Below are 27849 nucleotides of genomic sequence, written 5' to 3' on the forward strand. Positions count from 1 at the left end.
TAGACCGATCCGCCGATTTAGGGTCTTAGGCCCATAAAACCCACATTTATTATCCGATTTTGTTGAAATTTAAGACAGTGAGTTGTGTTAGGCCCTTCGACATCTTTCGTCAATTTGGCTCAGATCGGTACAGATTTGGATATAGCTGCCATATAGACCGATCCTCCGATTTAGGATCTAAGGCCCATAAAAGTCACATTTATTATCCGATATCGCTGAAATTCGGGACAGTGAGTTGTGTTAGGCCCTTCGACATCCTTCGTCAATTTGGCCCAGATCGGTCCAGATTTGGATATAGCTGCCATATAGACCAATCCTCCGATTTAGGGTCTTAAGCCCATAAAAGCCCCATTTATTATCCGATTTTGCTGAAGTTTGGGACAGTGAGTTGTCTTAGGCCCTTCGATATCTGTCTTCAATTTGGTCCAGATCGGTCCAGATTTGGATATAGCTGCCATATAGACCGATCTCTCGATTTCAGGTTTTGGGCCTATAAAATGCTCATTTAGTGTCCGATGTCGCCGAAATTCGGGACAGTGAGTTAAATTAAGCCCCTAGACATACTTCTGCAATATCGCACAGATCGGTCCAGATTTGGATATAGCTGCCATATAGACCGATATCTAGGTTTTAGGTTTTGGGGCCATAAAAGACGCATTTATTGTCTGATGTCGCTGAAATTTGAGACAGTGAATTTAGTTAGGCTCTTCGACGTCCTTCTTCAATTTTGCCCAGATCGATCTAGATTGGAATATAGCTGCCATATAGACCGATCTCTCGATTTAAGGTTTTGGGCCCATAAAAGAGGCATTTATTGTCCGATTTCGCCGAAATTTGGGACAGTGCTTTAAGTTAGGCTCTTCGACATTTTTATGCAACTTGGCCCAAATCGGTCCAGATTTGGATATAGCTGCCATGTAGACCGATATGTCGATTTAAAGTCTTGGCCCCATAAAATTCGCATTTATAATCCGATATCACTGAAATTTGACAAAGTCTTATGTTAGGCTTTTCGACATCCGTGTCGTATATGGTTCAGATCGGTATGAGGTATATGAGTAGAAGGTATGAAATTTTCACCGAATTTTGATGAAAGTTGGTTTATTGGGTTCCCCAAAAAGTAATTGCGGATTTTTTAAAAGAAAGTAAATGCATTTTTAATAAAACTTAGAATGAACTTTAATCAAATATATAATTGCCATTTTGTTCGATAACCTTTTGCCATCTTCCTGGCAAATTTAGTATTCAACGCTTATAGAACTTCTGGCTGTTATCTCCAAAAAAACTGAACCAAGTGCGATTTTATAGCCTCATCATTGCCGAATGTTTTACCATTTAAGGAGTTTTGCAAAGATCGAAATAAATGGTAGTCTGATGGTGCAAGGTCAGGGCTATATGGTGGATGCATCAAAAGTTCCCAGCCAAGCTCACTCAGTTTTTGGCGAGTGACCAAAGATGTGTGCGGTCTAGCGTTGTCCTGCTGGTGGAATATGACACCTTTACGATTGACCAATTCTGGTCGCTTCTCCTTGATGGCTGTATTCAATTTGTCCAATTGTTGACAGTAAACATCCGAATTAATCGCTTGGTTCCTTGGAAGCAGCTCAAAATATACCACACCCTTCCGATCCCACCAAACAGACAGCATAACCTTCTTTTGGTGGATATCAGCCTTTGAAGTGGTTCGAGCTGGTTCACCATGCTTGGACCATGATCGTTTTCGACTAACGTTGTTGTAAACAATCCATTTTTCATCTCCAGTTATGATTCGTTTTAAAAACGGATCGAATTCATTGCGTTTAAGGTGCATATCACAAGCGTTGATTCTTCGGTTTGTTAAATGAATTTCTTTCAATACATGTGGTATCCCAATATCAGACGCACACTAGGCACTAGGTTGGCTGAGCACGAAGCCGACATAAGAAAAGGGAGACAATCGACAGCACTAGCACAACATATAAAAGAGAGCGGACATGCGGCAAACTTTAAGACAGTAAGAGTACTTGACAGAGAGAAAATAGAGAACAAGCGATACACATTAGAGAGCCTACGGATTCAACAAAGACTTAAAGAGTCGATAAACACCAAAGAAGACAAAGACAACACTAAGCTGCAGTATTCCATTGCAATAACTTGAAAACGACTGTTCTGTGATATTAGTAATAAGTTTAGACTTTATATACTTCCCTCAAAGTGCAATTATTTATATTATTATATTTTCTGTGTCGTGGTGTCCAGTTTTTATAGTAATATAAGTAATTCAACGAAGATGTAAAATTAATCGTAAGTCTAAATGAAAAAACTAAGCAATACAAAACATATACTTTATACAAGAATACTTTAAACAGGAACTTCAATAAACTCTGTCCTGATGAAGTTGGAAAAAATAACCAACGAAACGTCGAGAGAAAAAAATGAAAACGATTTGTTTTATTTAAAAAATCCTCAACCTGACCAAAAAAGCCCATCAACAAAACAAAAAAACATTAAATATTCACATTGGTCATCAAAAACACAAAAACAAAAAAAAAAAACACAAAAACAAAAAAAAATCAAGCTTTTTCACCAGTCCAAGACTTTGTATGTGATAATGAACGGTTGATTTTGGTATATTTAACTTCTCTCCTATTTCACGCTCAGTTACATGACGATCCAATTCGATAAATGCTTTGATTTGGTCATCATCAACTTCATTTGGCCGACCTGAAAAATCCGCAATTACTTTTTGGGCAACCCAATACATATATACCCGAGGTGGTGGGTATCCAAAGTTCGGCCCGAGCGAACTTAACGCCTTCTTACATGTTATATATAAGATATGTTGCTGGAAATTCGTTTCGAGATTTCGTTAGTTCTAAGCTTACTCTATATGTGATTCATTTAATTTTTACTAAGAAATGTGATCCCTGTTTTTTTGCTACCAAGTCACATGCATGTTCCAATACAAAAAAAGAACCCATTTAATGACTCACATTTAATCCTTTTTAACGATTTTTAAAATTTCTGCACTTAAAAAATCGTTAACAATAACTTTTTTCTTTCTTCTCTTCCAGGTATGTTGAAATGAGCGTTTGTTTATTTTGGTAAGATAAGCACCATTTGGAAATTTTTGTAAAATTGAAATGCTGTTTGACACTTAAATTAATGTATATATGGATAATCTAATTAGGCAATCTTGCCGAAAATACAACGCAAAAAAGGCTACATTTTCAGGTAAAACCTTTGAAGGCAGCCATTAGCAGCATATAAACACATTATTTGGAAACATTTTTTTAGAGGAAACACCGAAGTCATATTTTTAGTTTCAACATTTTGTTTTTGTTACAAATCGATTTTTCGACACAATTATAGCATACTGCTGTCTTATGATTAAAACAAATGCTTGACTCTTTGGAAATTTTGTATGAACCAACTGTTTTTATGTCCAGATACAATTCCAAAGCAATTCATTTATCAAAGATAAATTCTAGCCAACTGAAATGACTGATGACTATGGCTGCCAACTATCAAAAGCTGCCTTCGCCTTTGCCTGCGCCTTCACAAAGCCATACAAACGAAGCGCATTGATCTCCTCCTAGTTGGCCCCCATGCACTATGCAATTGAATAGGAAAATTGCATTTCCATTTACCACCCACGGTTTTCACACATTTTCATGATTAGCGGCCAATTGCATGGAGTGTTGCCCTGTTCACTGTTTGTTCAGCAATTCGTTCATTCATTTCCTTTGCTATTATAGCCAATGTTTACTATGCTCGTATTCGTATGCAAAGTAATATTGTTGTTAAGGAGATAGATATCACCCATAGTTTGCATTAAGTCTCTCATTCAAGTTGATGTTTACAATTTGTTGTGAATACGTTAGTCTTTTATCGAACAGATGTTAAGCATTTACCAATCGTTTAATAAGCTCCAGCAGCAAAAACAGTTGGAGCTTAAGCGAAATTCCAGTTCTCTTGGGGTTCAATAAAAATGGCAAATGAATGACTAATAAATATGTTGAGCATGGTCATAATGATGTTATGATTATTACCCTTCAATGAGTTTATGATGGGTTTTGCAAAATTAAAATTAAAGCAGATAGACAGACAGCTTAATGTATAGCAAACAATCACTTTGGTGAAAAATGAAATGAATAAAAACGGATACAAAAAGGTAAAAACAAAAATAAAAATAACACAACATTTCAAAATGGATTCCTGTTAAAAATTTTATTCATATTTTTGTGTTTAAATTTTTTTCCATTAAAAATTTATCAACATTTTACATTTATTCCGCATTTTCACAAAATTTTGATTTCTAAATTCGAATCGAAAGTTTTATTTCAATTAAACTTGTTTCTATACAAAATTTTCTTCCTATAGATGGCATAGCAAAGCAGTTAAGCGAATGGCTGTTGTTGCCAGATCGCGATATCCCCCCAAAGCAGATTTGTCAAATGGATTTTGGTAATCTACATGTTGAAAACTTAGTCACATATGAAAAGAAAAAATTTCAAGAAATTCTGATAGTAATAAAATTTTGACAACATCTTATAAAGGGTGATTTTTTTGAGGTTAGGATTTTCATGCATTAGTATTTGACAGATCACGTGGGATTTCAGACATGGTGTCAAAGAGAAAGATGCTCAGTATGCTTTGACATTTCATCATGAATAGACTTACTAACGAGCAACGCTTGCAAATCATTGAATTTTATTACCAAAATCAGTGTTCGGTTCGAAATGTGTTCATTCACCGTAACGTTGCGTCCAACAGCATCTTTGAAAAAATACGGTCCAATGATTCCACCAGCGTACAAACCACACCAAACAGTGCATTTTTCGGGATGCATGGGCAGTTCTTGAACGGCTTCTGGTTGCTCTTCACTCCAAATGCGGCAATTTTGCTTATTTACGTAGCCATTCAACCAGAAATGAGCCTCATCGCTGAACAAAATTTGTCAAAATTTGAACACATTTCGAACCGAACACTGATTTTGGTAATAAAATTCAATGATTTGCAAGCGTTGCTCGTTAGTAAGTCTATTCATGATGAAATGTCAAAGCATACTGAGCATCTTTCTCTTTGACACCATGTCTGAAATCCCACGTGATCTGTCAAATACTAATGCATGAAAATCCTAACCTCAAAAAAATCACCCTTTATATAACAAGTAAAAAGGCATTAAGTTCGGCCGGGCCGAACTTTGGATACCCACCACCTCGGGTATATATATAAACCACCTTTCATCAAAATCTGGTGAAAATTGCATACCTTATGTCCCATAGCAATGTATATCGAAATATGATCCGATTTGGACCAAATACAAATAAGTACAAGTCATTGTTCAATTATGTATAACAAAATTTTGGTCTTTTTTGTAGCTATATCTAAAAACAAGTAAAAAGGCGTTAAGTTCGGCCGTGCCGAACTTTGGATACCCACCACCTCGGGTATATATGTAAACCACCTTTCATCAACATTCGGTGAAAATTTCATACCTTATACTCATTTACCCCATACCGATCTGAACTATATACGACACGGATGTCGAAAAGCCGAACATAAGTCGCTGTGTCAAATTTCAGTGAAATCGGATTATAAATGCGAATTTTATGGGGCCAAGACTTTAAATCGAGATATCGGTCTACATGGCAGCTACATCCAAATCTGGACCGATTTGGGCCAAGTTGCATAAACATGTCGAAAAGTCTAACACAAAGCACTGTCCTAAATTTCGGCGAAATCGGACAATAAATGCCTCTTTTATGGGCCCTAAACCTTAAATCGAGAGATCGGTCTATATGGCAGCTATATGCAAATCTGGACCGATCTGTGCAAAATTTAAGAAGGACGTCGAAAAGCCTAACCAAACTCACTGTGTCAAATTTCAGCGACATCGGACAATAAATGCGTCTTTTATGGCCCCAAAACCTAAAACCCAGATATCGGTCTATATGGCAGCTATATCCAAATCTGGACCGATCTGTGCGATATTGCAGAAGTATGTCAAGGGGATTAACTTAACTAACTGTTCCAAATTTCGGCGACATCGGACAATAAATGAGCATTTTATGGGCCCAAAACCTTAAATCAGGAAATCGGTCTATATGGCAGCTATATTCAAATCTGAACCGATCTGGGCCAAATTGAAGACAGATTTCGAAGGGCCTAAGACAACTCACTGTCCCAAACTTCAGCAAAATCGGATAATAAATGGGGCTTTTATGGACTTAAGACCCTAAATCGGAGGATTGGTCTATATGGCAGCTATATCCAAATCTGAACCGATCTGGGCCAATTTAACGAAGGATATCGAAGGCCTAACACAACTCTTTGTCCCGAATTTCAGCGATATCGGATAATAAATGTGGCTTTTATGGGCATTAGACCCTAAATCGGAAGATCGGTCTATATGGCAGCTATATCCAAATCTGGACCGATCTGGGTCAAATTAACGAAGGATGTCGAGGGGCCTAACAAAACTCACTATCCCAAATTTGAGCAAAATCGGATAATAAATGTGGCTTTTATGTGCCTAAGACCCTAAATCGGCGGATCGGTCTATATGGGGGCTATATGAAGATATAGTCCGATATAGCCCATCTTCGAACTTAACCTGCTTATGGACAAAAAAATAATCTGTGCAAAGTTTCGGCTCAATATCTCTATTTTTGAAGACTGAAGCGTGATTTCAACAGACAGACGGACGGACATGTCTAGATCGTCTTAGATTTTCACGCTGATCAAAAATATATATACTTTATAGGGTCGGAAATGGATATTTCGATGTGTTGCAAACGGAATGGCAAAATGAATATACCCCCATCCATCGGTGGTGGGTATAAAAATATTTTTGTAGAAAATTTTGTAAAGAAAATTTGTTCAAGAAAAACAAAATGTTTTGTCAAGAAAAATTTTTTAAAAAAAATGTTTTTATCTTTTTGCGCAATCTATTTTATACCCTCCACCATAGGATGGGGATATATTAATTTCGGCAATCTGTTTGTAACTCCTCGAAATATTCGTCTAAGACCCCATAAAGTATATATTGGGTTGCCCAAAAAGTAATTGCGGATTTTTTAAAAGAAAGTAAATGCATTTTTAATAAAAATTAGAATGAAATTTAATCAAATATACTTTTTTTACACTTTTTTTCTAAAGCAAGCTAAAAGTAACAGCTGATAGCTGACGGAAGAAAGAATTCAATTACAGAGTCACAAGCTGTGAAAAAATTTGTCAAAAATCCGCAATTACTTTTTGGGCAACCCAATATATTCTTGATCGTCATGACATTTTAAGTCGAACTAACCATGTCCGTCCGTCTGTCCGTCCGTCCGCCTGTCTGTCGAAAGCACGCTAACTTTCGAAGGAGTAAAGCTAGCCGCTTGAAATTTGCACAAATACTTCTTTTTTGTCTAGGTCAGTTGGGATTGTAAATGGGCTATATCGGTCCACGTTTTGATATAGCTGCCATAAAAACCGATCTGGGATCTTGAGGGCACAATTCTTATCTGATTTGGCTGAAATATTACATGAGGTGTTTTGTTATGACTTCCAATAACTGTATTAAGAATGGCTGCAATCGGTCCATAACCTGATATAGCTGCCATATAAACCCATCTGGGGTCTTGACTTCTTGTCCCACTAGAGGACGCAATTATTATCCGATTTGTCTGAAATTTTGTATGAGGTGTTTTTTTATGACTATCAACAACTGTGCTAACAATAGTTCAAATCGGTTCATAACCTGATATAGCTGCCATACAAACCGATCTGGGGTCTTGACTTCTTGAGCCACTGGAGGGCACAATTACTATTCGATTTAGCTGAAATTTTGTGCAACGGCTTCTCTTGTGACCTTTAACATGCGTGTCGAAAATGACATGTATCGGTTTATAGCCTAATGCAGCTCCCCTATAAACCGATCTCCCTATTTTTGCTTCTTTAGCCCCTAAAGTGCGCAATTCTTATTAGGTTTGAGTGAAATTGTACACAAAATGACTTCTATTGTGGTCTCCAATATTCAGTTCAATTATGGTCCGAAATGAACCATAACTTGATATTGTTCCAATAACATAGCAATTCTTTTCTTTTATCCTCGACACATGTGATCCATGGTGGAGGGTATATAAGATTCGGCCCGGCCGAACTTAGCACGCGTTTACTTATTCGGTCTTAAAATCTTATTGAGATTCCATTGCAGGATATTGTCCGGCTTTAGGCCATTGCTTAATGTTTTCTATTTAAAGTATAGGAAAAAACATTTGAAGACAGCAAAAGTGTGTTGATGAACAGGGCTCTTCAAGTGAATCAAGTCGTCTTAAAGAGCCCTGTTGTGTGCTTTACAATCTATTCTTGTTGGGATGGCTCTAAAGCACCATGATTCATCTTGGTCGAAATTGAAGTCGCGATACGGGATAAACAATCAAATGCTTCTAGCAACAACACACTTTTGATGAAGTTTAAAGGTTTTTTGCTATACCACTCTTTGAATAGAAACCATTAAACAATGCTCTAAAGCCGGACAATATCCTGCAATGCAAATCTCAAAATGTTTTTATAGAAAATTTTGTCCAAATTTATTTTGTTTTGAAATTTTTATGGATAATTTCGAAAATGGTCTCTTCAAATTAAATAATTTTTCTATAAAAAACAAAATATTGTCAAAATTTCTTTTCTAAAAAAAAAGGGGTCACAGTTTTTTTCTCATAGGCTATGGGCTTCACTATGGGCTTCTCTTATTTGATATGGTCTTATACACTAATTGCGAAGTCTCTGTGAAAGTGATAGCAGGTCTAAACTTAGTCGTTGTTGTCTTAACTGCACGATCTGTCACCATTCATCAATTCCAAATAAACCTTTCCTAATAATACAATATAAACCCAATGTGGTCTAGCCTATGACTAAGTATTATAAAGATATATTTTAGGATTTTGTTGGTTATAAATCATCATTTTGCTTTAAGAAGATTCATTCATCTTCTCAACAGTTGCCTCTGAAGCGTTGCCGTGGATACAAGCTACCCTTAGGAAATCGAGTGTATCTTCGAAATAGGCGCTATGTGTAAATTCGCCTTGAAATATTTGCTGCGTTTATTATTCGACTTTGTGATCATAGCCGTTCTTCTTGTACTCTCACTAAAGACTTATCTGTTTTTGGGTGCCCCCACCCGCCGTGGCTTCTTTTGTGGCGATGAATCTCTCATGTATCCCTTCCATGAGGACACCATCAACTCTCATATGCTGCAGATCTTAAGTTTTGGCATACCGTTGCTGGTGATTGTTGTGTGTGGGCTCCTGGAAAATCTGGCGCTGCAGAAGCGCTCTGTCGGTACCCACCTAAGGACACTCCTCACAATACACGATTCCTTGCTGCCTTTTTTGTTTGGCTATGCTGCTGTACGTCTAATAAAGGATGTGGGCAAGGTCACGGTGGGACGTTTGAGGCCATATTTCTTTGAAGTTTGCCATCCCGTCCATGAGGATGTGCCAATTTGTGATGATGCCAGAAATTATGGAATTTACATAGAGGAGTATGAGTGCGTGGGCAGCATGGGAGATACCGAGGGTGCAGCTCATACATCGATTGTGGAAAATATTATGCGCTCCTCCTTTCCCAGTGGCCATGCAGCTCTCGCCTTCTTTGGCATGAGCTTTACAGTATTCTACTTGCAGCGTTTTTCTTCAATATTGCGTCGTAGCTGTGCGAATGTAGGCCTAGTAATGCCGTTGTTGCAATTCGTATGCATCCTTGTGGCATGGTTTGTTGCCACTAGCCGTGTGCTGGATTACAAACACCATTGGTCGGATGTGGTGGCAGGAGGATTTTTGGGCTTAGGTGTTGGCATTGCGGTTGCCTACTATGTGCATGGTCATCTCAAAGGTAGTGGCACATTCCTCGAGGTAGTTGATACACCAAAAGTGTCCATCACTAGACACAACAACCGTGGGATAAGTGAAAGGTCATCAGTTTATGCATCAACATCCAGCAGCAATGCCCAAAACAATTCAGTGACCAAACAAATATCAAAAGCTTAGGATGTCACATAAACATTGAGTAAAATTCGTAAAAAATCTGTACTAAGTGTTACAAAGAAAGTAAAAATGTGCAAAATTATGGGAAAAGAAAAAAACAAACTTTAAATGTTTTACTATATATAAATAAATTTTTCTTTTTTATTTCAATTGGGTCCCAGTTTGACTTGTTATTCAATAAGACTATATATAACTATAAAACTAACATTTCCATATCATTTTTTATGGAAATAAAAAAATTCTAAAGAAACAAAATTTTCATTAAATTTAAGAATTAAATTTAATTTAATTTTTAAATTTTGAAAACATTTACTACCGAAATAAAATTTTCACAGAATTTTCTTTAGAAATGATGCTCCGAGATGGCCGGTTGCCGAGATGGACGCGTGCTCGGATTAGCAGTCCGTAGTTGTGGGTTCGATTGCCAACGGAGGCCTGTCCTGTCGCCAAGTCCTTTGGAAATAAAATTTTTTAACAACATTTTTGTTTGGAAGTAAAATTTTGACAGAATCTTCTATGGAAACAAAAACTTTGAAAAAATATTCTGTAGAAATAAAGTTTTGACACAATTCTCTGTAGAAATAAATATTTGACAAAATTTTCCAAAAAAACTAAAATTTGGAAAATTTTTTGTAGAAGTAAAATCTTCGATAGGAATCAAATTTTGAAAAACTTTTCTACAGAAATAAAATTTTTACAAAATAAAAAAAACAAATGTTGACAAAATTTTGTATGGAACATATATAATGAAATAAGTAAAAGCGTGCAAAGTTCGGCCGGGCCGAATCTTATATACCCTCCACCATGGATCGCATTTGTCAAGTTCTTTTCCCGGCATCTCTTCTTAGGCAAAAAAAAGATATAAGAAAAGATTTGCTCTGCTATTAGAGCGATACCAAGATATGGTCCGGTACGGACCCCAATTAAATTATATGTTGGAGACCTGTGTAAAATGTCAGCCAATTCGAATAAGAATTGCGCCCTTTGGGGGCTCAAGATGTACAATAGAGAGATCGATTTATATGGGAGCTGTATCGGGCTATAGACCGATTCAGACCATAATAAACACGTATGTTGATGGTCATGAGAGGATCCGTCGTACAAAATTTCAGGCAAATCGGATAATACTTGCGACCTTTAGAGGCTCAAGAAGTCAAGATCCCAGATCGGTTTATATGGCAGCTGTATCAGGTTATGGACCGATTTGAACCTTATTTGACACAGTTGTTAAAAGTAAGAATAAAATAAGTCATGCAAAATTTCAGCCAAATCGGATAGGAATTGCGCCCTCTAGAAGCACAAGAAGTCAAGATCCCAGATCGGTTTATATGACAGCTATATCAGGTTATGAACCGATTTGAACCATATTTGGCACAGTTGTTGGATATCATAACAAAATACTACGTGCCAAAATTCATTCAAATTGGATAAGAATTGTGCCCTCTAGAGGCTCAAGAAGTCAAGACCCAAGATCGGTTTATATGGCAGCTATATCAGGTTATGGACCGATTTAAACCATACTAGGCAAAGTTGTTGGGTATCATAACAAAACACGTCGTGCGAAATTCCATTGCATTCGGATAAGAATTGCGCCCTCTAGAGGCTCAAGAAGTCAAGACCCAAGATCGGTTTATATGGCAGCTATATGAAAACATGGACCGATATGGCCCATTTACAATACCAACTGACCTACACTAATAAGAAGTATTTGTGCAAAATTTCAAGCGGCTAGCTTTACTCCTTCGGAAGTTAGCGTGCTTTCGACAGACAGACGGACGGACGGAAATTTCACGACGATTAAGAATATATGTACTTTATTGGGTCTCAGACGAATATTTCGAGTAGTTACAATCAAAATGACGAAATTAGTATACCCCCCATCTTATGGTGGAGGGTATAAAAATCAATTGTTTGTTTGTTTGTATGTATGTTTGTGTGTTCCTAATAGACTCAGAAACGGCTGAACCGATTTTACTGAAATTTTCACAGATGGTGCATAATGATCCCGTGGTGAAAATAGGGTACTACATTTTTTGATATCTGAAGGGGGGGGCGGACCCTCCCCCTTACCCTAATTTTCAGAAACGCCAGATCTTGGAGATGGGTGGTGCGATTTCGCGAAATTTTGTGCGCTCTCATATAGTACCCTAGAAATAAAAATTTGGTATCCAAATTTCGGATGGGGTACCTAGGGGGGCCGCCCCACCCTAAAACTTACCAAACACATATTTAGACCAATCACGACAATATGGGACTCAAAAAAAGGGTTTTAGGATAAGAAAGCGTATCTGATATCCATTTATCCTAGGGGGTCCACTCCAACTCCCAAAACACCCCTAGATCGGACATATTTACCGACCATGGCAATATGGGATTCAAATAAAAGGTATTTACGAGTAGAATACGAATCTGATATCCAAATGTGGGACCATGTTTCTGGGGGTCCACCCCTTTCCCAAAACACCCCCCAAACAGGACTTATTTACTGACCATGGCAATATGGGGCTTAAATAAAAGGTATTTGAGTGTAGAATTAGAATCTGATATCTAAATATGAGACCAAGTGTTTGGGGGGCCGCCTCTCCCCAAAAACCTCCCCCAGAGGGGACACATTTACGACCATAGTCACATGGGGCTCAAATTAAAGGTCTTTGGGAGTAAAGCACAAATCCGATATCAATATTCGGGAAAAGAGTCTATAGGGCCACCACACCCCCCCAACACCACCCAAATAGTAAGTATTTGCTGACTGTTGGAATATGAGGCTCAAATAAGAGGGTTTTTAGAGGAACACAAATCCGATATATATTTTCAAGGCCAACTCACTGAGTGGCCGCCCATCCCCCAAAACACCCCCCATGCCGGTCACGTTTGCCGACTATGGAAATATGGGGCTCAAATTAAAGGTATTTGGAGGTAGACCACGTATCTAATACCACGTTAGGGACCAACTGTCTAGGGGACGTCCCACCACTATAACAACCCCCAAATAGGACGTATTGGCTCACCAAGACAATTTGGGTCGTAAAGAGAGTGGAACTAACTATTTATAGTTTATAGGGTCAATACCCCAAACCGGACATATTTGCTGACTTTTGCAATAAGGAGTTTAAATGAGATTTGAAAACGAATTTGATATCCAATTTTGAGGACAATGGCAATATGGGGTTCAAATAAATGATATTGAGATATATGGGAATAGAGCACGTTGCTGATATATTTTCCGGGCTAAGTGTTTGGGCGACCACCCCAATCCCCCAAACTCCCCTAAATCGGGCATATTTACCGACCATGTCAATGTGGAGCTTAAATGAAAGGTATTGGAGGGTAGAGCAAGAATTGATACCCACTTTCGGGACCAATTTTCTGGGGGTCAACCCCTTTCCCAAAATACCCCACAAGCAGCAAGTTTTTAGTGACCATCGCAAAATGGAGCTCAAATAAAGGTATTTGGGAGTAGAATACGAATTTGATATCCAAATGTAGGACCATGTATTCAGGGAATCACCCCAAAACACCCCGCAAAGGGTAACAAATTTTCTACCATGCCAATATGTGGTATTTAAGATTAGAAAACGAATTTGATAAACTATTTTGGGTCATGTGTTTGGGGGACGCCTCATCGTGTAAACTCCCCTAAACCAATAGCAATATGGGGTTTAAATAAATGGTTTTTGAAAGAAGAACACGATGCTGATATTTTTCAAGCCCAAGTGCCTGGGGGACTACCTCACCCCCAGGGACTACCTCACCCCCGGGGACCATCTCACCCCCGGGGACCACCTCACCCCGAAAAATTTCAATAGGCTTCGCCTCTAGGCCGAAAAATGCCTGCAACAACTTTTATTTACAATTTTAACATGGACGGACGGACATAGCTAAATCGAATGAAAAAGTGGTTCTTCCTTCCTTCTGGGTGTTACAAACAAATTCACTGTACTACAGTAGTGGTGTAGTCTATAAAAATGTTTGCCATAGTTTTTGACCCAATTATTTATATAACCACCACCATAGGGCGGCGGTATACAAATCTAGTCATTCCATTTGTAATACCTCTAAACATTGATCAGCGACCCGATAACATATATACGAGTAGCCATGTCCGTCCATCCGCCCGCCTGTCGAAATAATGGTAGCGCTTGAACGAATAAAGATATCCGCTTGAAACTTTGGTTCAAATTTTGATATCGATCTTCTTTAAACTAATTTCCTGATTTGACTTCTTAAGCCCCTGGAAACCTCAGAGTGTTTGGTATAACTTTTAATAACGGTGCCAAGCACGGTTCAAAAACTTAATATAGCTCCCATACAAACCGATCTTTTACGCTCCTTAGAAACTTCAATTTGTTGACTGATTTGGCAAAAATTTCCTTCGTCAAATGCTCATCTATATCTTCAATGTGGTTCATTTTAGCAGAATCCATGGTGGTGGGTTCTCAAGATTCGGCCCGTCCTTCCTAACATAGCACATTTTTAGGAGTCTTTGTTGAATGGTTTTTCAAAAAATTTCCCAAAATTTGTATAAAATTTTATTTTTATAATATTATAACTTTGAATCAAAGATAATATTAAAGGATTATATTTATAAAACACATAATGATATTTATATTTCATTTTGCTTCAACTCCTTTTTTCAATCACTACTTTCATGTAAACCTTATACGATATGCAATTTTTCATATAAACAAATCTTACGTAGTTATAATTTCCATTACCACTTTACAACAACCCATTCGAATAGAACGGCAATTTTCATTTCCTTAGCACGAGGAATCTTCTTGTGTTCCCCCCATCATATCATCAGTAAATAAGTCTCTCTTTCGTTGCACGGAAAACATAACAGCCGTCACAATACCCAAAAGTGATCCTGCAAAAATATCCGACCAAAAGTGTTTAAAGTCAAAAACACGGCTAATAGCAACACTTGTGGCCAACATCAGGCATAGCAATTGCAAAACTGGTACCAAAGGTCCATAGATAGCTGATATGAAACGGCATTCCCCCTCCCTGCTACGTCTAGCAAATTTTTCCAAATAAATGGCCGCATAGACAAGACCGTAAAATGCTAGACTTGAATGACCACTGGGAAAGGAGGTGAAGGTAGTGTCGCTCACTTCTTCCGTACACTTATAGTCTAGCACAAAGAAATTTTCTTCGGTTTTATCATCACAGAATACTCCATCTTGCGTTATTGGCTGGCAGGCGGTATAGAAATGAGGCCTCAAACGAGCCACAATAAATTTGGTTGTACTTTTTAAAAATCTCTCCGTTGCAAAACCATAAAAGAAGGGTTTCACTACCGAAAACAATTGAGAGATGAATCCGTTGTGGGCCTTGTTTTTTTGTTTTCGCACCCACAAATGCTGCATCAGTTCATTGAGAATTATAATTGCCAAAGGTATGGCCACTCCAACCATGTATAATGACATGTATCCTATGGTATCTGCGACATATGGCTGCCTTAAGCTTACATCTCCACATAGGAATCCTCTGCGTTGTGCAGGGCCCATCACCTTGTCCATATTGAAACCCAGAAAGAGGATCGATGAAAATATACCGAAACCAAGGAAGTAGCTTAGCAATGTGCGAATCATTTTTATTGACTTTCAGTCACTTTTAAAGTTCTTAATCCTTAATCGTAAACCTTGATGTCGAACTGTACTATCAATACTGAGGGGTTTTGAATCAAATCAATTGGAAATGCATCATAGACTGTTTTCCTCTATGACTTGGCGATATAAATGATGTGATTAGGAGGAAGGAACCCCAACAATCGTAGACATTGTTGGGTTAGTCTATTGAAGACTAAACCAGTAAAAGCAAGTGCAGCACGGCCGATCCGAATCTCTTCTACCCTCCACCACTGATTGCATTTGTCCAGTTCTTTGCCCTGTTTCTCTTTATACGGCAACAAAGGATAATGGATAAGTATTGCTATGCGATTGGAACTATATCAGGTTATGAACCGATTCGAGCCATACTTGGCTTGGCAGACATTAGAGATCATAGAAACAGTCATTGCGCGAAATATCAGTCAAATCGTATAAGGCTTACGCTCTCTAAAGGTTTAAGAAGTAACAAGTAAAAAGGCGTTAAGTTCGGCCGGGCCGAACTTTGGATACCCACCACCTCGGGTATATATGTAAACCACCTTTCGTCAAAATCCGGTGCAAAACTCATACCTTATGCCCCATAGCAGCTATAACAATATATGTTCCGATTTTGGACCAAATACTAATAAGTAAAAGTCATTGTGCAATTGTATATAACAAAATATTGGCCTTCTTAGTAGCTATATCTAAAAATAAACCGATCTGAACTATATACGACACGGATGCCGAAAAGCATAACATAAGTCATTGTGTCAAATCTCAGCAAAATCGGATAATAAATGTGGCTTTTATGGGCCTAAGACCCTAAATCGGAGGATCGGTCTATATGGCAGCTATATCCAAATCTGAACCGATCTGAGCTACATTGACGGAAAATATCAAGGGGACTAAGGCAATGTACTGTCCCAAATTCCAGCAAAATCGGATAATAAATGTAGCTTTTATGGGCCTATGACCCTCAATCGGAGGATCGGTTTGTATGGCAGCTATATCCAAATCTGAACCGATCTGAGCCATATTGACGAAGGATGTCAAAGGACCTAAGGCAGCGTACCGTCCCAAATTTCAGCAATATCGGATAATAAATGTAGCTTTTATGGGCCTATGACCCTAAATCGGAGGATCGGTCTATATGGCAGCTATATCCAAATCTGAACCGATCTGAACTACATTGACGAAGAATGTCGAGCGGCCTATGGCAACGTACCGTCCCAAATTTCAGCAATATCGGATAATAAATGAAGCTTTTATGGGCCTATGACCCTAAATCGGAGGATCGGTCTATATGGCAGCTATATCCAAATCTGAACCGATCTGAGCTACATTGACAGAGAATGTCAAAGGGTCTATGGCAACGTACCGTCCCAAATTTCAGCAAAATCGGATAATAAATGTGGCTTTTATGGGCCTAAGACCCTAAATCGGAGGATCGGTCTATATGGCAGCTATATCCAAATCTGAACCGATCTGAGCTACATTGACGGAGAATGTCGAGGGGCCTATGGCAACGTACCGTCCCAAATTTCAGCAATATCGGATAATAAATGTAGCTTTTATAGGCCTATGACCCTAAATCGGAGGATCGGTCTATATGGCAGCTATATCCAAATCTAGACCGATTTGAGCCAAATTGACGAAGGACGTTGAAGGGCCTAACATAACTCACTGTCCCAAATTTCAGCAAAATCGGATAATAAATTTAGCTTTTATGGGCCTAAGACCCTAAATTTGAAGATCGGTCTATATGGCAGCTATATCCAAATCTGAACCGATCTGAGCCATATTAGTGGAGGATGTCGAAGGGCCTAACACAACACACTATCCCAAATTTCAGCAAAATCGGATAATAAATGTGGCTTTTATGGGCCTAAGACCCTAAATCGGCAGATCGGTCTATATGGGGGCTATATCAAGATATAGTCCGATATAGCCCATCTTCGAACTTAACCTGCTTATCGACAAAAAAAGAATCTGTGCAAAGTTTCAGCTCAATATCTCTATTTTTGAAGACTGTAGCGTGATTTCAACAGACAGACGGACAGACGGACGGACATATCTAGATCGTCTTAGATTTTTACGCTGATCAAGAATATATATACTTTATAGGGTCGGAAATGGATATTTCGATGTGTTGCAAACGGAATGACGAAATGAATATACCCCCATCCGTCGGTGGTGGGTATAAAAAGTATGGGACCTATATCACCTGACGAACCGATTCAGGCCATATTAAGCACATACAGTTAAGAGTCCTAGAAAAAGTGACTCTGCAAAACGTGTGCCAAATCGGATCAAAAATACGCCCGCACTCTTATATGGAAGCAATATCTGATTTGGACCGATTCGGACCATACTTGGCACATCTGTGGGGTGTCATCATAGAAAACGTCATAGTACAAAATTTCTGCCAAACCGGATAAGAATTGCGCTCTCTAGAAGACCAAGAAATTTTATCGGGAGATCGGTTTATATGGGAGCTATATCTAAATATTGATCGATATGACCCATTTACAATCCTAACCGACCTACTCTTATAGGAAGTATTTGTGCAAAATATATTTATATCTATATATATTTATAAGTCGATCTAGCCATGGCCGTCCGTCGGTCTGTCTGCCTGTGGAAAGCATCTCGAAGAAGCAAAGCTAGGCCGTTTAAATGTTGCACAAATAATTCCTATAAGAGTAGGTCGGTTAGGATTGTAAATGGGCCATATATATATTTAGGGTTCTTAGACCCGCATTTCCCCACGCAATGACGTGGGGGTATACAAATTAATATGTAATTATGAAAAAAACTAATGGCTACGTTAATTACATTGATAGTGCGGAAAATTATGTGATTGTGAGGGAAAGAATCCCTGCACTTACATGTTATCACATATTTCAAACCAGACGAATTTCCAACCTTATCAATCTTCAAGGTTGGAAATTGCAAAAAGTGATTGTCAAGTGATAACATATGAGTGCCCCTCTGGGATGCTTCAATAATCTAAAGAAATGCGGAATATATAACAACAACAACAAAGACCAATAAAACAACAAGTAAAAAGGCGTTAAGTTCAGCCGCACCGAACTTTGGATACCCACCACCTCGGTTATATATGTAAATCACCTTTCATTAAAACCCGGTGAAAATTGCATACCTTATGTCCCAAAGCAGTTATAACGAAACATGTTCCGATTTGGACCAAATACAAATAAGTATTTGTGTATAACAAAATATTGGTCTTTTTAGTAGTTATGTCGAAAAATAAACCGATCTGAACCATATACAACTTAGATGTCGAAAAGCCTAAAATAAGTCAATGTTTCAAATTTCAGAGATATCGAATTATAAATGCGCCTTTTATGGGGCCAAGACTTTACATCGAGATATCGCTCCATATGGCAGCTATATGCAAATCTTGATCGATCTAGACCAAATTGCAGAAATATGTGGAGGGGCTTAAGTTAACTCTCTGTCCGAAATTTCGGCGAAATCGGACAATAAATGCGCCTTTTATAGGCCCAAAACATTACATCGAGAGATCGGTCTATATGGCAGCTATATCAAAATCTGTACCGATCTGAGTGAAATTGAAGAAGGGTGTCGAAGGGCCTAAGACAACTCACTGTCCCAAATTTCAGCAAAATCGGACAATAAATGTGGCTTTTATTGGCTTAAGACCCTAAATAGGCGGATCGGTCTATATGGCAGATATATCCAAATCTGGACCGATCCGGGCCAAATTGACGAAGGATGTCGAAGGGCCTAACACAACTCACTGTCCCAAATTTCAGCAAAATCGGATAATAAATGTGCCTTTCATTGGCTTAAGACCCTAAATAGGCGGATCGGTCTATATGGGGGCTATATCAAGATATAGTCCGATATAGCCCAACTTCGAACTTAACCTGCTTATGGACAATCTGTGCAAAGTTTCAGCTCAATATCTCTATTTTTAAAGACTGTAGCGTGATTTTTGCGCTGATGCAAGAATATATATTTTTTAAAGTTCAGCAAAATCGGACAATAAATGTGGCTTTTATTGGCTTAAGACCCTAAATAGGCGGATCGGTCTATATGGCAGATATATCCAAATCTGGACCGATCCGGGCCAAATTGACGAAGGATGTCGAAGGGCCTAACACAACTCACTGTCCCAAATTTCAGCAAAATCGGATAATAAATGTGCCTTTCATTGGCTTAAGACCCTAAATAGGCGGATCGGTCTATATGGGGGCTATATCAAGATATAGTCCGATATAGCCCAACTTCGAACTTAACCTGCTTATGGACAATCTGTGCAAAGTTTCAGCTCAATATCTCTATTTTTAAAGACTGTAGCGTGATTTTTGCGCTGATGCAAGAATATATATTTTTTAAAGGGTCGGCAAACGGAATGACAAAATAAATATACCCCCATCCTTCGGTGGTGGGTATAAAAATCAAGATGGAAACCATCAAGTAAGAGTGAATATCAAGGTCATTGTTGCAGCTCAACGAATATTTTCCACTCAATTCTTTTGTTGATGTCTAATGTAAGAAGACACTATTGCCAGATAAGTAAAAGCGTGCTTAGTTCGAATCTTGCAAACCCTCTACCGTGTATTCTGCCGAAAGTTTAAACTAAGTATTAGGACGGTACGTAACACGATTGTTGGAAGTCGTAACAGAACGTACAGCACATATCAGCCCCATCGGATAAAAATTGAGGCTTTCAAGGACTTGATATGTCAAATTAGGAGATCGGTTCATATATGAGCTAAATCAGGTTGTACGCCAATTTGGAACATACTTTTCACGATTGGGTAATAACAGAACCCTACGTGCAAAGTGTCAGCTGAATCGGATGACAACAGCGGCTTTTAGGGTCTAAAGATGTCAAGTCGGGATATTGGTTTCTATGGGAGCTATATGAAGATAAAGACCGATTCAGACCATACATGGCATGGTTGTTGCAAAATTCTAGCCAAATTGGACAAAAGTTCCGACTTCCAGGGGCTCTGGAAGCCAAATCGGGAGATCGGTTTTTATGGGAGCTTTATCCTCATCTGAACCGATATTGCCCATACGCAATCCCTAACGACCTACGTCAATCTTATATATAACAAGTAAAAAGGCGTTAAGTTCGGCCGTGCCGAACTTTGGATACCCACCACCTCGGGTATATATGTAAACCACCTTTCATCAACATTCGGTGAAAATTTCATACCTTATACTCATTTACCCCATACCGATCTGAACTATATACGACACGGATGTCGAAAACCCTAACATAAATCACTGTGTCAAATTTCAGTGAAACCGGATTATAAATGCGAATTTTATGGGGCCAAGACTTCAAATCGAGATATCGGTCTACATGTCAGCTATATCCAAATCTGGACCGATTTGGGCCAAGTTGCATAAAAATGTCGAAGGGCCTAACACAAAGCACTGTCCCAAATTTCGGCGAAATCGGACAATAAATGCCTCTTATATGGGCCCAAAACCTTAAATCGAGAGATCGCTCTATATGGCAGCTATATTCAAATCTGCACCGATCTGGGCAAAATTCAAGAAGGACGTCGAAGAGCCTAACCAAACTCACTGTCTCAAATTTCAGCGACATCAGACAATAAATGCGTTTTTTATGGCCCCAAAACCTAAAACCTAGATATCGGTCTATATGGCAGCTATATCCAAATCTGGACCGATCTGTGCGATATTGCAGAAGTATGTCAAGGGGCTTAACTCAATTCACTATTCCAAATTTCGGCGACATCGGACAATAAATGAGCATTTTATGGGCCTAAAACCATAAATCAAGAAATCGGTCCATATGGCAGCTATATCCAAATCTGATCCGATCTGTACCAAATTGCAGAAATATGTCGAAGGGCATTACACAACTTACTGTCCCAAATTTCAGCAAAATCGGAAAATAAATGTGGCTTTTATGGGCCTAACACCATAAACCGGAAGATCCGTCTATATGGCAGCTATATCCAAATCTGGACCAATCTGCGCCAAATTAACGAAGGATGTCGAAGGGCTTAACACAACTCACTGTCCCAAATTTCAGCAAAATCGGAAAATAAATGTGGCTTTTATGGGCCTAACACCATAAACCGGAGGATCGGTCTATATGGCAGCTATATCCAAATCTGAACCGATCTGCGCCAAATTAACGAAGGATGTCGAAGGGCCTTACACAATTCACTGTCCCGAATTTCATCAAAATCGGATAATAAATGTGGCCTTTATGGGCCTATGACCCTAAATCGGAAGATCGGTCTATATGGCAGCTATATCCAAATCTGGACCGATCAGAGCCAAATTGACGAAGGATATCGAAGGGCCTAGCACAACTCACAGCCCCAAATTTCAGCAAAATCGGACAATAAATGTGGCTTTTATGGGCCTAAGACCCTAAATCGGCGGATCGGTCTATATGGGGGCTATATCAAGATATAGTCCGATATAGCCCATCTTCGAACTTAACCTGCTTATGGACAAAAAAAGAATCTGTGCAAAATTTCAGCTCAATATCTCTATTTTTAAAGGCTGTAGCGTGATTTCAACAGACAGACGGACAGACGGACGGACATGTCTAGATCGTCTTAGATTTTTACGCTGATCAAGAATATATATACTTTATAGGGTCGGAAATGGATATTTCGATGTGTTGCAAACGGAATGACAAAATGAATATACCCCCATCCTTCGGTGGTGGGTATAAAAATCAATTTGTGTTTGTTTGTTTGTTTTTATACCCTCCACCATAAGATGGGGGGTATACTAATTTCGTCATTCTGTTTGTAACTACTCGAAATATTCGTCTGAGACCCCATAAAGTATATCTATTCTTGATCGTCGTGAAATTTTATGTCGATCTAGCCATGTCCGTCCGTCTGTCTGTCGAAAGCACGCTAACTTCCGAAGGAGTAAAGCTAGCCGCTTGAAATTTTGCACAAATACTTCTTATTAGTGTAGGTCGGTTGGTATTGCAAATGGGCCATATCGGTCCATGTTTTGATATAGCTGCCATATAAACCGATCTTGGGTATTGACTTCTTGAGCCTCTAGAGTGCGCAATTCTTATCCGATTGGAATGAAATTTTGTTCGGCGTATTTTGTTATGATATCCAATAACTGTGCTAAGTATGGTTTAAATCGGTCCATAACCTGATATAGCTGCCATATAAACCGATCTTGGGTCTTGACTTCTTGAGCCTCTAGAGTGCGCAATTCTTATCCGATTGAAATGAAATTTTGCACGACGTGTTTTGTTATTATATCCAACAACTGTGCCAAGTATGGTTCAAATCGGTCCATAACCTGATATATCTGTCATATAAATTGATCTTGGGTCTTGACTTCTAGAGCCTCAAGAGGGCGCAATTCTTATCCGATTGGAATGGAATTTCGCACGACGTGTTTTGTTATGATACCCAACAACCATGCCAAGTATGGTTTAAATCGGTCTATAACCTGATATAGCTGCCATATAAACCGATCTTGGGTCTTGACTTCTTGAGCCTCTAGAGGGCACAATTCTTATCCGATTTGAATGAATTTTTGCACGAGGTATTTCGTTATGATATTCAACAACTGTGCCAAGTGTGGTTGAAATCGGTCCATAACCTGATATAGCTGTCATATAAACAGATCTGGGGATTTGACTTCTTGAGCTTCTAGAGGGCGCAATTCCTATCCGATTCATAACCTGATATAGCTGCCATATAAACCGATCTGGGATCTTGACTTCTTGACCCCTAGAGGTCGCAATTATTATCCGATATGCCTGAAATTTTGTACGTTGGATCCTCTCATGACCATCAACAAACGTGTTTATTATGGTCTGAATCGGTCTATAGCCCGATACAGATTCCATATAAATCGTTCTCTCTATTTTACTTCGTGAGCCCCAATGGGCGCAATTCTTATACGAATTGGCTGAAATTTTACACAGGTCTCCAACATATAATTTAATTGTGGTCCGAACCGGACCATATCTTGATATCGTTTTAATAGCAGAGCAACTCTTTTCTTATATCCTTTTTTGCCTAAGAAGAGATGCCGGGAAAAGAACTCGACAAATGCGATCCATGGTGGAGGGTATATAAGATTCGGCCCGGCCGAACTTAGCACGCTTTTACTTGTTTTTTCTTGTATTATAATTTCATTTGCAATTCATCGAAATAATCATTTCCGATACTTTTTATGAAGTATACATCTGGGCGTCATAAAAATCTAAGACGATCTAGGCTTGTCCTCCCGTCTGTCTTAAAATCCCAGTAATTAAAAAATTCACATATTAAACTGAAACTTTGCACAGATTCTGTTTTGTACATAGGCAGGATAACTTCAAAGATAGGCTATATCGCGCTCTATCTTGATATAGCCCCCATGGCAGATCTGTCTCCCGATTTTAGGCCTTGGGCCCATACAATGTGCTTTTATTACTCAAATTTGTTGTTAGACAATGGTGATTTGACGACTGTGAGGTTGGAGGCTAAAAAATCTGGTCCCTTGTCGATCTCATCGGTATAACTGCGAGTAGATGGACCTGCGTAACGAGGCAGTACCAAGACCGGTGTTGGAGAACGACCGGATGATGCGGCTGATCTTGGACTGCGATACCAATGCGCACCACTCACAATGGGGAAGTATGGACATAAACAAGAGATTTGGGTCGATTTATGAGTTTATTCCGAATTCCGGCCTGCTTGTTTGTAATATTGACAATGTACTGACTTTTCAGATACGTAAAAGGTTCGACGTGATAGACATAACGTTGACGAATCTCGATGACACTATTTTAAGGGATTGGTGAGTGTCCGAGGAGGAATAATTTTCGGACCATATATATAAATCTCTTCGATTAGATGTTATCACCGGGCAATCACCCACCATGCAGTAACTCCAGAAAAACAGGAACCGCTTCGGACCATAAGCAACTAGCTTACTGATAGAAATGAGCTTTAATTGGCAGCGAATCTGTTGACAGGAACCATGTTGAGTAGTTATGAGGAGAACTGACCTCTGATATATCCGGGTAAGAAATCTTAACCTATTTGGTGGAATGGTGACTTAAGCAGTCTTAGACAGACTTCGAAGAGGCTCTATAATAGGGCAAACAAAAATAAAGCCGCGAGCGGACTGGGACCTGTACCGGGAGTCCTTAAACAAGTTCAAGAGGGCCTCATGAGTCGATAGAGGAAGATAATGAGTCCTTCAGGTTCCGCAGGTTGCTCTCCAAGAATCCAACAACTCGTAGAAGTATTCTAAGAGATTACCGAACCTGGACGGAATCTGGCTCTCAGACGCTCGAGCTACTGTCTGCTAATTTTACCGGGATAGTATCGATGTCCATATTACACAACATAGTGTCGAATCACTGTCCGTGGTTGAGAACTGAGGGAGTCAGGCACATGGCGCTCTTATATGTTGGGTGTGTGGCAACAATGATCGCCATCAGACTGAGCGAGTCAGGTACATGGCGCTCCGCCAGCTCAGGCCACTCTTCGATTCTGCGGGGGGATGGTGTTACCGCTTGGCGCCATGCTATATGCGGCGAGACTGATTATACAATATATAGCAAGGAATTCCTTAATGTTGATAGCTTGGAAGTTGGTCCCGTAAAGGCATCTCTGGGCCTCTTTTAGAAGGGCAACCCGCCCTTCCCGGACCATCTGTATACACAAAATTGCAAATTTTGCCCATGAACATTCCACTAAGGAACAAGGCCAAACTTCTCACATATCCGATTCAAGTTTAAGCTCAATGATAAGGGCCCTCCCTTTTATAGCCGAGTCCGAACGGCGTGCCGCAGTGCGACACCTCTTTGGAGAGAAGTTTGACCTGGCATAGTACCTCACAAATGTTGCCAGCATTAGGAGGAGAAAACCACCGCTGAAAATTTTTTTCCGATGGTCTCGCCAGGATTCCAACCCAGGCGTCCAGCGTCATAGACGGACATGCTAACCTCTGCGCTACGGTGGCCTCCAACACAGATGAGTCTAAATTGGATGGGGCACTAGAGCAGGCGTTTTCATTGAATTCCTTCGAATCAGGGATTCTTATAGACTTCTGGATGGGTGCAGCGTCTTTCAGGCGGAGGTCTTCGCTATCGTAAAGGCACTGGTGACGATGTTGCTGCGGGAGCGACGACCCGATCAGACCGTCACGATATGCGTGGACGTTCAGGCGGCGCTAAAGTCTCTGGTTAGAAGACACAAAGAACTTCTTTGAATCTTGGGAAAGGCTGTCAGGCTTTGCTGGGTCCCAGGTCTTCAAGGTTTGGCGGAGACGAGCTCGCCAGGAATGGACCGCTTAATGCCGCAGATTTTGCTATGGCATCAGTGAGACCTCCGCGTTGGGGGCAGGGAGAGGCAGACTTCTGCTGGATGTGCGATGACGAGGAGGATTTGGAGTCGGTCTAGTAACTGCCCAGCAAATTCGAGGAGAAGACACAGGATAATGGGTAATTTGTAAATAGCTACCATACCATACCATATACCGATGTTAAAGGGCCCATAAAAGGCACAATTATTGCTCCTTCATTTCCATTTTTGAAGTTTTTCGGAGTGGAGCGGCCGCCTCAATATTTACTTTAGAAAACCTTTTATTTGATACCTATAAATCCCCAATCGATAATATGTCCGTTTGGGGTATTGGGGTGGGGCGTTCCCTGGTTTGCCAATTTCTGATACCCTACACCACAACAGTGGTATTTGTTTTCCAATCGTCACTAAATTTTGCACATGCCACTTTTTTGGCTCAAGAACAAACGATATTGATTTTGGTAAAAATCAGTTCAGATATAGATATGGCTCCCATACATATCTATCAACCGATTTGCACTTTAATGGCCTTAGTATCTACAATTTTCAACCGATCTGCACAAAACTTAACAAGGATTGTTTTGTTACTGATCTTGACATATCTGTAATATTTCATCAAAATCTGTTCAAATTTAGATATAGTTCCCATATATATGTAAGATTTCAAAAAAAAAAAAAAAATCGCTTATGTCGGGTCTCTGATGGTTGCCCGTTCGGACGTGTTTTGAAAATGAAAGGGTGAGGGCCCCTTTGTAAATAGAACAAGTAAAAAGGCGTTAAGTTCGGCCGGGCCGAACTTTGGATATCCACCACCTCGGATATATATGTGAACCACCTTTCCTCAAAATCCGGTGCAAAATTCATACCTTATGCCCCATAGCGGCTATGTTCCGATTTGGACCAGATACTAATAAGTAAAAGTTATTGTTCAATTGTATATAACTAAATATTGGTCTTTTTAGTAGTTATATCTAACAAGTAAAAGCATGCTAAGTTCGGCCGGGCCGAATCTTATATACCCTCCACCATGGATCGCATTTGTCGAGTTCTTTTCCCGGCATCTCTTCTTAGGCAAAAAAGGATATAAGAAAAGAGTTGCTCTGCTATTAAAACGATATCCAGATATGGTCCGGTTCGGTCCACAGTTAAATTATATGTTGGAGACCTGTGTAAAATTTCAGCAAATTCGTATAAGAATTGCGCCCATTGGGGCTTACGAAGTAAAATAGAGAGAACCATTTATATGGGATCTGTATCGGGCTATAGACCGATTCAGACCATAATAAACAAGTTTGTTGATGATCATGAGAGGATCCATCGTACAAAATTTCAGGCAAATCGGATAATAATTGAGACCTCTAGGGGTCAAGAAGTCAAGATCCCAGATCGGTTTATATAGCAGCTATATCAGGTTATGAACCGATTTGAACCTTATTTGACACAGTTGTTGAACGAAAAAATAAAATACGTCATGCAAAATTTTAGCCAAATCGGATAGGAATTGCGGCCTCTAGAAGCTCAAGAAGTCAAATCCCCAGATCTGTTTATATGACAGCTATATCAGGTTATGAACCGATTTGAACCATATTTGGCACAGTTGTTGGATATCATAACGAAATACTTCGTGCAAAAATTCATTTAAATCGGATAAGAATTGTGCCCTCTAGAGGCTCAAGAAGTCAAGACCCAATATCGGTTTATTTGGTAGCTATATCAGGTTATGGACCGATTTAAACCATACTTGGCACAGTTGTTGGGTATCATAACAAAACACGTCGTGCGAAATTTCATTCTAGTCGGATAAGAATTGCGCCCTCTAGAGGCTCAAGAAGTCAAGACCCAAGATCGGTTTATATGGCAGCTATAGCAGGTTATGAACCGATTTGAACCATACTTGGCACAGTTGTT

General features: G+C 39.4%; 2 protein-coding genes across 2 annotated transcripts; one reads left to right on the forward strand and one right to left on the reverse strand.

Annotated features, from left to right (window-relative positions):
• The first annotated feature begins 8943 nt into the window (after positions 1-8943).
• LOC106094971 (putative phosphatidate phosphatase) lies at positions 8944-10166 on the forward strand. The gene has a single exon (XM_013262214.2). The coding sequence runs from the start codon at positions 9042-9044 to the stop codon at positions 10017-10019; it is 978 nt and encodes a 325-aa protein (XP_013117668.2). The 5' UTR covers positions 8944-9041; the 3' UTR covers positions 10020-10166.
• A 4356-nt stretch (positions 10167-14522) lies between these two features.
• LOC106094972 (putative phosphatidate phosphatase) lies at positions 14523-15701 on the reverse strand. Its single transcript, XM_013262215.2, has one exon. It carries the CDS (start codon positions 15608-15610, stop codon positions 14777-14779), a length of 834 nt encoding a protein of 277 aa, XP_013117669.2. The 5' UTR covers positions 15611-15701; the 3' UTR covers positions 14523-14776.
• Between the last annotated feature and the right edge of the window lie 12148 nt (positions 15702-27849).

The sequence above is a fragment of the Stomoxys calcitrans genome, chromosome 1 (genome assembly GCF_963082655.1).
Source record: "Stomoxys calcitrans chromosome 1, idStoCalc2.1, whole genome shotgun sequence".
Classification (NCBI taxonomy): Eukaryota; Metazoa; Arthropoda; class Insecta; order Diptera; family Muscidae; genus Stomoxys; species Stomoxys calcitrans.

What these genes read in the sequence shown, in the direction of transcription:
- LOC106094971 (XM_013262214.2), top strand. Translation starts at nt 9,042, where the DNA reads ATGTGTAAATTCGCCTTGAAATATTTGCTGCGTTTATTATTCGACTTT.
- LOC106094972 (XM_013262215.2), bottom strand. Translation starts at nt 15,610, where the DNA reads ATGATTCGCACATTGCTAAGCTACTTCCTTGGTTTCGGTATATTTTCA.